This window comes from Scyliorhinus canicula, chromosome 15, assembly GCF_902713615.1.
Source record: "Scyliorhinus canicula chromosome 15, sScyCan1.1, whole genome shotgun sequence".
Taxonomy (NCBI): domain Eukaryota; kingdom Metazoa; phylum Chordata; class Chondrichthyes; order Carcharhiniformes; family Scyliorhinidae; genus Scyliorhinus; species Scyliorhinus canicula.
In genome coordinates this window covers 20749623-20762129 of record NC_052160.1, presented here as the reverse complement: position 1 = coordinate 20762129, position 12507 = coordinate 20749623, and the positions used below count along the sequence as shown (strand labels likewise).

General features: G+C 42.9%; 1 protein-coding gene across 1 annotated transcript in view; it reads right to left on the bottom strand.

Annotated features, from left to right (window-relative positions):
• Window positions 1-3183: 3183 nt before the first annotated feature.
• LOC119978872 (cytochrome P450 2K1-like) overlaps window positions 3184-12507 on the bottom strand; it is a 30849-nt gene continuing 21525 nt past the window's right edge. Inside the window, 4 exon segments of the mRNA XM_038820780.1 lie at window positions 3184-4187; window positions 9861-10002; window positions 10585-10772; window positions 10928-11069. Coding sequence (XP_038676708.1) covers window positions 4009-4187; window positions 9861-10002; window positions 10585-10772; window positions 10928-11069 — 651 coding nt within the window. The 3' untranslated portion in view covers window positions 3184-4008.

Sequence of the window (12507 nt, the reverse complement as noted above, 5' to 3'; positions counted from 1 at the left end):
CCCATGAACTAATTGATAGGGACTGTAGCTACCAACCATTTGAAGTGAATTTTGTATGGACTGCCCGCACCAGGATAGATATCAGTTTACAGCTCGGTTGGTCAGTTAAGATTTTATGAAGCATCTCATCAATAACTGGGTGATTTCTTTCACAAGCCCCATTATTAATTGGACTGACCACCGCTGTGTTCATCACTATAATTATCGTATTTTCACACATACTTTTTAATTCCTGTTGGCAATCTCTCTCCATTGTTAGTTATGAGTTTAGCTGGTGCTCCCAGTCCTGTTTTTATCCATTTTTCCATTACCTTGTCCACACCTTTGCCTTTACCATCCACTACTGTCCATAGACAAGATCTAATTGCCATGTCTATGAAATGTAAGAGTAAAATGTTTTTGTCCCTCTCCCATAACTTCAAGTCCATTGCTACAATTTAATTAAAGTCTCTTGTGAATGGGAGACTCACTGTGGACCATGATGGTATCCTATTTATTTTACATACATCGCATTTCTCACTGAACTCTTTGGTTTTGTTTTCATCATCCATTACCCCTGAATCTTTTAGTAGGATTTGTAACCTATGACAATTGGAAGATAGACTGTCAATGTAGTTTTTAAAATTTGTCCTTTTTTCCTTGAAACTCCTACCCCCTGATGTCATCAACAATTTCTTAACATCATGATTAGAAATGCTGGATGTTGTTAAGGGGGTACAATGATATTAGGTATTGTTAAGGGGGGACAATGATTGTGTAAATCATAAATTTACAGGCTTCTTCCTTATCGTGTTCTAGATCTAATTTCATTTGAAACTTTTTCATAGACAGCTTGCTCAACAGTAAAGGTTATTTCACTGGATACTATATCTGTACTGATAAAATCATTCACCCTGGCTATTTTACATGGAATTACCACTGTCTTTAGTAATTTTAATGTGTTATTATCCCGATCCTGAAGTAAGTTGAACTTACATATTGCTTAACCTTCCTTTGGTCATTTGTATCAACAGAATCCAGGTAACATTGTAACCAAGCAGCTGAATGGCCGACTATGTTCCTAATACATGGCAGGGATTCTCCGACCTGGCATCAGTGGCCTGGCCCGCGATCGGGGCCTACCGATCGGCGGGCGGGCTGGTTCCGTGGAGGCCTACTTTACTCCGCACGGGCCCCTGTAGGGCTCCGCCATATTGCCCGGGGGCCAGCGCAGAGAAGGGAACTCCGCGCATGCCGACCGTTGTGTGCATGCACGGACTCGGGCGGGCCATTCCCCGCCGGCTGGAGCTGCGGGGCCGACTCCGGCGACAACCTAACCCCCTAGGAAGGTGAGAATTCCCTCACTTTCGGGGGCCCGTTGACGCCAGAGTCGTTGGCGCCGGTTTTCCTGCCGGCGTGGGGACATAGCCCCATTTTTAGAGAATCCTGTCCCATGTGTCTCAATGTCCTTTTGCATGGATAAGATGAGCTGGGATAGGTGGCCCTTGTCATCCATAGTTATCTTGGATTGATTTCTGCTTACCATTTACTGTAACTCATGGTGAATCAGAAACCTGTTTTACACTACACATGATTCTCAAGGGTCTCAAGAGTCTTCTCCATTGACTTCAATCTTGTCTTTTCGTCTATCCCACTCTATCTTTTGGTGCTTTCATGAATTTTTTGAGGAGTGAAATATTGAGATAAACTTGTGTTATTGAAAATATATTATAGTGAGAAGCAGAAGTCAGCAGAGTCTTCACATTCGTTAATCATGAAAACACTAATGCTGGAGCGGCACATGGCACAGTGATTAGCACTGCTGCCCCATGGTGTCGAGGGCCCGGGTTCGATCCACACTGTCCGTGTGGAGTTTGCACATTCTTCCCGCTCCCACAACCCAAAGATGTGAAGGGTTGGTGGATTGGCCACGCTAAAATTGCCCCTTAATTAGAAACAAAATAATTTTTAAAAAGAGTAAAGAAATTGTGAACCATTCAGTCTTTGTCCTCTGGCCTCTCAAATGGCATGTGCAGAGAGACACCTGAGGGTTCCAATGCTTCTCACTTACCTCCACTTCTTCAAAGTTGAACCATATGATATTTAGCATTCAACTGAGAAGGCAACTTTGGCCTTGGTTTAATATCATAGCCAAAAAATTGAGAAATTTTGAGAATATTTGATCTCTTCTAAACATATTTTAAAACTGGGCTCTATGTCTCCAGCTTGCAAGTGCCTGCTGTGAGGTGCTCATAAGGAAAATATACTCCACACATGTGGAGGCTTATGTGCTTCCCAATTTATGGCTCGCAATCCCCAGTGAGATTGTAAAATTAGATTTTGGGGTCAGGAACTCCGAGGCTGTCAGGAAACGTGGGGTGATTTCTGACAACTGTGAGGCTCCTTCAACTCTTAATGTTTTTTTCATGGGCGAGGCCTAATGGAGGGCTTTCTGATATCCGATTGCTGCAAAAAAAAACTTGCAAAAAAGTAGGTGTTCAATTTTTTGTAGAAAGCCCATTTGTTCAATAACCAGGATCATAATCTTAATTCTGTTAGATCAATAATCGGATTCCTATTGCATCAAAAGTAAGGATCCTTATGAGATTTAATATAGGGAATCATAAAGTGTTCACTTTGGCAGAAGGGATAGGTAGAGGTGATATAATTAAAGACACAGTTCTATGGGGTATCCAGAGCCAGGGAAACCTGGGGGTTCATGTACATTGATCTTTGAAGGCAGCAGGATGTATTGAGAGAGTGAAATCAGATGGAGTCTTGGGCTTCAAGAATAGAGGGATCGGGTACAAACACAGGAAGTCATTTTCAGCTCTGCTTAGGTGACAACTAGAGTATTGATGGCATCCAGTTCAGGTCACCATGCTTCAGGAATGACATGAGACTTCTTGAGATGGTGGAGAGGAGATTTACCAGAATGGTTCCAGAGAGGGGGGAATTTAGCAACAGGGTTAGGTTGGAGAAGCTGCTTTTCCTCTCATTGTAGCAAAGGAAATTAAAGTAAGATTGATGGAGGTACACAGGACAAGCTTAGATAAGGTAGCCAAGGATTCACCAAGCCAAAGGGTTACCTTCTTTGACGTAATTACTCTCTTCTATGATTGCTCTAGTGTGTCCATGGATTCAAGATTTACCTCCAGGATACTGCTCAGACCAACCCAGCGAAAAACCATTGGAGCACCAAAATATTGTGTTTCCCTTTTTTATTCTTTGAACAATTTATCAGATATGAAATTACAGGTGGTGGGGATAAAAGGCTGGCATGCAATGAAGAGGCTGAAGTCCTTTAGTTGGCTGAGTGTGGACATGTTGGCCAACCAATAGCAGGGGCATTAGGTGGGCTGGTTGGAGGTGAGAGGTCAAATGATGAAGCCTCCAGGAATACGCCTCATGGAAGGGTGATCTTTTAGAACAGTCAAATGACTGCACACTATTGTGTATTCAACAAAGGGACAGATGGTGGAGAGTGGCGCCGATTTGTCCATAATGATTGGTGTAGTTTAATAGTTGCTATGTTTAAAATGGAGAGGTTAATGATTTCACCACAGCTGGCACACATCCATCCCTCATATTTCAGCTAACACAGCAATAATAATACGGACCCCCACCCAGCACAATTTACTGTCAAACATCCTAACTCCATAGATGAAGCCCACTCGTTCTCCAGTTTAAGTATAGCAGAAACTTGCTTTGGTGCAGTCAGTGGACAATTAATCAGCAAATCCAACAAGTTCTTAACATAAGGTGGAGGTTAATGATGAGATGTCACGTGCGTGATGTAAATGGAGCAGGTGGACTGGCAGGGTAACTACCCCAGCAATTTCTGGAACTTTACAACTCAAGGTGTGTCTCTCAACTCCTTGAATCTTCTGTTCTGTTGTGAATGCGCCGTAAACTCCACCAGCATGATTCGGCCCAATGACAAACATTACAGTTACAGGGTAAAAATAACTCACATATTTCTATCAGTGATTAATTAAATTATCAGGCAAATCATGAATGTTGTGTAAATCAACGACGGACTGCACACACATATGGGTACTTCGGGAATGAAGTAAAACCTACACCCGACTCGAGCCCCAATTCACCGACATTCGGGGGGACTTGAAAGTAGAATTTTTGTATCAGAGCAGTAAAGAACAGGAACAGTTCCATCTTAGCCAGGGTCTCGCCAGCGCAGGCCCTCCGACCTGCAGAGAAAAAAGACAATTGCAAAAAAATGACAATGCTACTCGTCAAAGAAACAAAGTTATTCAGAATGATTTTAAAAATAACAATGTTTCATTGCAGTTTTAAATGGCAGTACAGAAACAAACTTCCTCAGTCCTCAGGCCCTGCGGCAGTCTTCATGCCTCTTTAAATTGAAAATAATCTCCTTAATGATTTAAGGCGCCAGACACTATCAGCTCTCGAACCATGGGGAGGGAGAGTTTGGGTCTGCGAGGACTGCAGTGTGAAAAATGTTAGAAGCAATATGATAATCTTTATTGCCACAAGTAGGCTTACATTACCAATGCAATTAAGTTACTGTGAAAAGCCCCCAGTTGCTACATTCTGGTGCCTGATCGGGTACACAAGAGGGAGAATTCAGAATGTCCAAATTACCTAACAGCCTGTCTTTTGGGACTTGTGGGAGGAAACCGGAGCACCTGGAGAAACCCACGCAGACACAGGAAGAACATGCAGACTCCGCACAGACAAGGACCCAAGCTGGGAATCGAACCTGGGATCCAGGCGCTGTGAAGCAACAGTACTACCCACTGTGCTATTGTGCAGCCCTTATATATTGGCTGCAAGAAATATTAATGTAACAAACAATGGGCATAATGGGGTAGTTGATACTTCTGGTTTCACAGTTCAATAGAATGTCGGTGCAATAGTGATGTAATGAATGCAAGAACTGCTCCAATTTCTGTTGAAGCTGATTATGCCGTCAGGGCAGAAGCTGGTGGGCAATTCTGACCACAATTAACATGAGTTGGAGACAGTTGTGATCGCATTGTCCTGTTGATGGGATCTCTACCGGCATAGCAACAGTGAAAGTTAACCAATGAAGGATTGATCGCACATCTGCTGCCAAACACTGAGGGATAACAGTTTGAGTGTGAGGTGAGCATGCATGGTGAGGGGAGGAAACCCTTCCAGAGCACAGGGAGAGATATCAGGAGATAAAGTAAATCTATGGGATCAACTTCGAAGCGGAACGAGTCTGGTCAGTCTGTGACCCAGGGACTGTCACCCAGTTTTGCTTGAGTGCCACTTCAGATTCTGCTATTTAAAGGCTTTATTGACAACCACACATGGTCCCCAAAGGACCACACCATCCTCGCAGCTCAATTAACCTTTTCAAGTAAAGTAGGCTCAACTATTGAACACCCCCATTTAATATCATACTCTTTGACAGTACAGGGCCCCTTTGCATCCAAGTTCTGACCTGTTACGCAGATACAGGAAGCGTCTCTAAAACGTTTGTAGCCATCACAATTCCCTCTGACACTGGTGGGGGTGTTGAACGTACAGGCAATAGGAGAAGCTGAAAGCATCAACATTTGCTATTTGGACTTTGGGTCGGTGCTCCAAAATGTATTCATATGCCGAGAGTATTGATACCCATTGCTGTATCCTGGCGGACGGGATGGGGAAATGACATCTTCTTTAAATAATCCAGGTAATGGTTTATGATCTGTTACTATTCTGAAATGCCTCCCAGACACACATTGATGGAATTTTCTGATGCCAAAGTTCACTGCTAATCCTTATTTTTCAATTTGGTTGTAGCATTTCTCTGCCTCAGAGATGGTCCTTGATGCATAAGCTCTTGGTGTCTCAGTTCCATCATTCCACCTGTGGGAAAATACAGCTCCAATTCCACAGGGAGATTCGCCACAGGTAAGAACAAGCTATTTTGTCCGGGTCAAAATGATCCAGTAGACCTGATGACTGAAGCTGTAGCTTCACCTGAATAAAAGCCACTTTCTGAGGTGCCTTCCAAAACCCCCTCTGATGTTTTCTCAGTAAGGAATGCAGAAGCGTTAACAAGGTAACCATGTTTGGAAAGAATCTATCGTGATAGTTTATCATTCCTAAAAAATATTTTAATTCTGTGGTATTCCTTCTTGCTGCCGCTTCCTTTATGCCCTTTACTTTTTCTTCCATGGGAAGAATATACATTAATGATCTGGAAGAAGGAACTGAAGGCACTGTTGCTAAGTTTGCAGGTGATACAAATATCTGTAGAGGGACAGGTAGTATTGAGGAAGAAGGGGGCTGCAGAAGGACTTTGACTGGCTAGGAGAGTGGACAATGAAGTTGCAGATGGAATACAATGTGGAAAGGTGTGAGGTTATACACTTTGGAAGGAGGAATGGAGGCATAGACTGTTTTCAAAATGAGGAAATGCTGAGGAAATCAGAAGCACAAAGGGACATAGGAGTCCTTGTTCACGACTCTTGTCATGTGAGAGTACCTTTAAGAAATGGGTGTTTATCAGTGATGTCAGAGTGTGGGTGGAGCTGGGCTGTCTGTCTGCCTTTACTTTCGCTTTAGGCGGTTTGCCACAGGGTGTGTTTTGTTTTAGATTTGGAAAAGCTGCAATCACAGCAAGATGTGTATGAATCTCTGCAAGTTTATGGATGATCATTTGGTGATTTCAAAGTGGTAACTGTTCTCAGTAGTGAAGTTAAACCTGATGTCTTTCTGTAAAGAGGGTTGGGTTTTTTTTGTCTTATGGGTGTTGTAAGGAAAGATTAAGAGTTACTTAGAGAGTACTGTATTCTTTGGGGATTTATTGGGGTTGATAGTTGTTAAGATGTTTACTGAGGGTTTATAAAATGTTAACTGGTTTCATAAATAAACAGTGTTTAAATTTAAAAGTACTGTAGATTTCTGTTGCATCAAACCTACAGAGTGTACTCAAAATAACCACAATATATTCAAAGTTGTGGGTCAAGTAAACTCCATGATACAATTTGGGGCTCTCTAAACCCAGGCCCATACTAGTCTCTTAAGGTTAACGTGCATGTTCAGTCGTCAGTTAGGAAGGCAAATGCAATGTTAGTATTCATGTCAAGAGGGCTAGAATACAAGAGCAGGGATGTATTTCTGTGGCTATATATGGCTCCGGTCAGAGCCCATTTGGAGTATTGTGAGCGTTTTTGGGCCCCGTATCTAAGGAAGGATGTGCTGGCCTTGGAAAGGGTCTAGAGAAGGTTCACAAAAATGATCCCTGGAATGAAGAGCTTGTTGTATGAGGAACAGTGGAGGACTCTGGGTCTGTACTCATTGTAGTTTAGAAGGATCAGGGGGGATCTTATTGAAACTTACAGGATACTGCGAGCCTGGATAGAGTAGGTGTGGAGAGGATGTTTCCACTTGTAGGAAAAACTAGAACCAGAGGAAATAATCTTAGACTAAAGGGACGATCCTTTAAAACAGAGATAAGGAGGTATTTCTTCAGCCAGAGGGTGGGGAATCTGTAGAACTCTTTGCCACAGAAGGCTGTGGAGGCTAAATCACTGAGTGGCTTAAGACAGAGATAGATAGGTTTTTGATTGATAAGGGGATCAGGGGTGGTGGGGAGAAGGCAAGAAAATGGGGGTGAGAAAAATATCAGCCATGATTGAATGACGGGGCAGACTTAATGGGCCGAGTGACCTAATTCTGCTCCAATGTCTTATGGTCTTATGGTCTTATAAGCCTTTTCACATTTACTCTGTACCTCTAAGAGATTACTTGACTAGCCTGAAAAATACACTTCTCTCTTCCAAATGCACTCCAGCGTTCTTAAACTATTTCAGCACCCAATCTAAATAATAATAATAATAAATGCTTTTCTTCTGTGGAGCCGGTCATTAATACACGTCTAAATGCACAATAACTCTGGGTAATCTCAATAATAAATTTTCCATGGTGCACTGGAAAATGCCCCAAATGGTGACCGGATATACTCATACAAGCCTTTGTGGTTACATACTCCTTGATGTCTGATCAAACTCTAGCTGCTGGTAAGTATGATTCATATTGAGTTTCATATACATTAAGCAACCAGCCAATTTAACATATCCCTAATCTTCAGTATGGGGTATCTGTCCAATTTGGCAGCTCAATTGACAGTTAGTTTGTAATCCCTGCAAATGCAGGCTGTCTTGTCAGGTTTGACGACAGGAAAAATTGGCGCTGCCCACTCCATTAACTGCAGCGGTCTCAAGATGCCCAGGTTTTCAAGGCATTTAAGCTCTACGTCCACTTTCTCCAATGTGGGATAGGCCACCAGTCTTGCCCTCTAATGCCTTGGCATGGCTTCAGGATCGATGTATATCTTAGCTGGGAGCCTTTTTATTTTTCCTAGTTTCTCTTGGAAAACCCCTTGACATTTTGGATGACCTCGTCCAGGCCTCACCACACTACATGCTTTGCAGCTCTTGAGTACCTTCTTCTGTGCTTTCCTGAGATAAGGCAATCTCTTTGGCCTTTTTTAGATCGAGCTCTGACTCTATGAGTCTGCTAGCAACATTATTTGGATTGCTGCATTACTTATCCTGCATACTAGTCCATCTCCTAACATATTGCTTCGGGATGTTCCAAATGCACAATATTCGCCAGCTTCCTTAACCTTGCAACAAAATCCACTACAGACACCTCCCTGTTGAATTAAATTAAAAATGGTTTTGGATGGTAATGATTCCTTACCAGCTCCAAGAGCTTGGTAAATGACTTTGAGTCTGGAGCTAAAAGCAAATTGCTGCGGATGCAGGAATCCGACACAAAAACAGAAAATACTGGACAATCTCAGCAGGTCTGACAGCATCTGTGGAGAAAATAGGGAGCTGACGTTTCGAGTCAAAGCAGCTTCTGGGCAAGGCAAACTTCTTATTACCCCAACGTTTGGGTGCCACATGCTGTCAGCAAGATAACGCTCTGCTTTTCGTCCCCCTCTATATTGTTCGCTCTAAAAAATTAACACATAAGCTCAACATAATATACCCAATCTTCCACATTTGCGGTAAATAGCATAACAGCCTGAATTTTAGGTCCGATATAATAATTGGACACTTTAAACTAAGAATTGGACATTTTGAATGACAGCCACAGGCAGCCTGGTGGGAATTCGAACAGCCAGGTTTGAATACACTGAGCAGAGACAAAAGGTCTTGAAAGATCTGGGCCTGTCCTATAAACAGGACATCAAATGGATCAATTGTTGTGGATTTCCCAGATAAAGCTAGACTTTCTGGTACCCAGATCTCCTGCCGTTATATGGAGTAACATGACGTGCGGACCATATACCTGGAGATGGAACCCCTGAAGGTGGGTTCTTCCTGTCCTGTGGCGTTGCAGTCTGCAACTCCATTGGGTGCTGTGCCCCTGCCTGAGACCTCATTGGCTGAGGCCCTGGGCATTTTCTGTAAAGGCACGAAGAGAGGAATAAGAATCGACCATCAGGTCCTCCCCAACGAAGACACGGCGCGGAGACAACAGAGTGGATTCGACAGTGGACCAAAGGATGGAAGGAAGCAGCGTGCGAGATACACCTTTGCAGATAGAGACCCTGAGACAACCAAGACTGTGTTTGATAATCAATTTGATTGAATTATAAACTTGAATTTGTCCTTTGTTAATTTCTCAAATAAGGAATGTTATGATACAGGCCGTACGTTCTCCATTTCCAAATCCAAGAACTGAAGTCAAAATCCCACTCTCTCTTTTAGGCCGTGTACGCCCCTGACCTATTGGATGAATAGATCACATGGTCCAAATAGAGCTCGCCCATTAAAGGTGTCTTGCTTCAACACATTTTAAGTTCCCCAGAAAAGGAGGGTAAGTTCCAGCACCATATAGTCCAAGAAAATAATAAGTTGCGCTACCTGCAGAGAAAGGTATGAAAGCGTCTCTCTTCACAAACTTGCCCTCAGCATCCAGAAAGTGAGATGGGTTGAACGCATCTGGTTTTTCCCATTGGGTTTTATCGTACAGCACAGAGGACAGCAATGGAATGACTTGGGTTCCCTGAAAATAGTAAAACATTGTTTCAATATGATTTTGTTGTTATATTCAAAAGGCATTGCTGAAATTATTTGCGCTGAAGGAGCCTTTTGGCTCATCAGATCCATTGCAGCTTTACCAACTGTACAACAACTTGCAATTTCAATCAGGGCTGCACGGTGGCGCAGTGGCTAGCACTGCTGTATTACAGCGCCGAGGACCTGGGTTCGATCCCGGGTCACCGTCCGTGTGGAGTTTGCACATTCTCCCCGTGTCTGCGTGGGTCTCACCCCACAAACCCAAAGGTGTGCATGGGTAGGTGGATTGGCCACGCTAAATTTCCCCTTCATTGGAAATTATTTGTTAAAACTTGTAGCTTTAATAATAAAACACCCCACAGTGTTTAGACATAGCTATATGATTTGAATTAAATATAAAATGGTCCTTTTAAGTTGATGTTAGCTAGCCACTTTGCCACGAACAGTGCACAATACAATTGGATGCAAAGTTGAGCGCTCATTTCCTCTCCTATCCTGCCCTTTCTCCTGCCTCGATTAAACGTTAGAATATCAGCTCCCAGTTGTGGCCATAATTTCCCTAGTGTACCTTTGGAATGAAGAATCCTTTGAAGTTTAAGTCCACTGTTGTTTCATGTGAGATGTTCAGGGGAACAATGTCACCAAACCTCTGAATTTCGTGGATCACTGCGTCAGTGTACGGCAAATCTTTCCGATCTCCAGCTCTGGGAAATCGTTCCGATCCAATAACTCTGATAATTTCCTCGTGAACCTTTTCTGCAAGTCAAGCAGATTTCAAACGTGATTTGGATAATGGTTATGACTTCATTTGAGCAAATGTTTAAAAAAACACATCCATAGCAATCCAAAAATATGAAGCACACAAAATGCTGTAACAAGATCAGGCTGGAATCAATCAGGCTGCTTCTTACTCTGAATCTCTGGATATTTCATCATCAGAAGCATTCCCCAACGAAGTGTGGTTGAGGTGGTCTCCATCCCCGCAGCAAATAGATTGGCCGTGGTGAATGTTAAGTTGTTTTCATGGAAGTATGAATTGGGATTGTTGGATTCCTACAGAAGTTAACAACACAAAAACTGAGAATTGGGGTTGGAATCTGTAGAGTACATACGATATGGATGACGTAACTAACTTGAAACATTGATTATTGGTGATTATAAATGAAGCACAGGAAATGTGCCCGGAAATAGAGGCAGCAATGGGTTTTGTTGTCTGTAAACTTCAGACTAGTTTATTAAACAAAAGTTTTACCCCAATGTCTTTATTGATGAGGCGAACAAAGGACAACAGCAAAAGGACAACATAAATTATCCCAGAAACATTCACTAAAAGGTCCCAAGATTTATAATCTCCCCGTACCGATGGACTCAGTCCTGCCGCGGGTCCTATTCTCTGAGTTTCACATTCCTCAGGGTCTGCATTGCGAAGGTGGATCTCACTGGCTGCTTCCTTCCATCTCTGGTCAGTCTTCCAAATCGTCATGGTCACCGCCACGACAAGTCTTCGCTGGGGTGTGTCCTTGGATCTCTACTTGCATTCCCCTCCCTTCGCGCCTTTCCAGAAATGTCTCTGGCCCTCGGCCAATGAGATCTCGGTGGACTTGGTGATGGCTGCTCTGGTGGACACCAGTGACCCGCACCTGGATGTCCATCTCTTTTGGTGTTGTCTGCGTGTAACCTGTTGCCATATAAGGTAATGGCGGGAATTCTGGGTACCAGAAAGTCTGGCTCTATCTTGGGAAACCCAAAACAAATCGATGCATCTGAACGGAGCTGATTTTCTCCTGGTGGGTGATTGTCAAGACAGGTCCAGACATGTCCTGCCAGTTTGTCTGTGCTTAGTGTATTTGAGTTTGGTCAAGTTCGAATTCCAATCAGCCTGCCTGGAGTTGACTGCAATTTGATTTTAAATTTTTTATTCTTAATTTAAGGTGTCCAATTTTATCAGGCCTAAAATCCAGGCTGTTACAGATTACCACAGTTTAATCCAGTGTAGTACTGAGGGAATGCCTCATTGTTAGAGGTGTCACCTTTGGATATGTTGCAAAGAGAAGCACTTGAGCCCTCACCACTGTCATAACATCTTGTATTTCTACTCTGTCTTTCATGACCTTAGGATGTTGCAAAGTGCTTAACAGCCAAGAATGTGGGTGAGTTGTCTTATGAGGAAAGATTGGAGAGGTTACGTTTTTATCCACTGGAATTTAGTGTAGTAAGAGGCAACTTGATCAAATCCTTTAAGATCCTAAGGGGTACTGACAGGGTGAATGGGGTCAGGATGTTTCCTCTAGTTCAGGAGTTCTCAACCTTTTTTAACCCATGGACCCCTTTTCCTCTTAATTTTTTTTTGTGGACCCCCATAGCCATTCCACAGAAAATAAAGCTTCTTATATGCGTGGTAAATTAATCCTAAAGTCCATCTACCTTACCGTGAGGGTTGGAAACGGATTAGCGGTATTTTCGTACGTTGCCAAACTTATTCTAATATGAA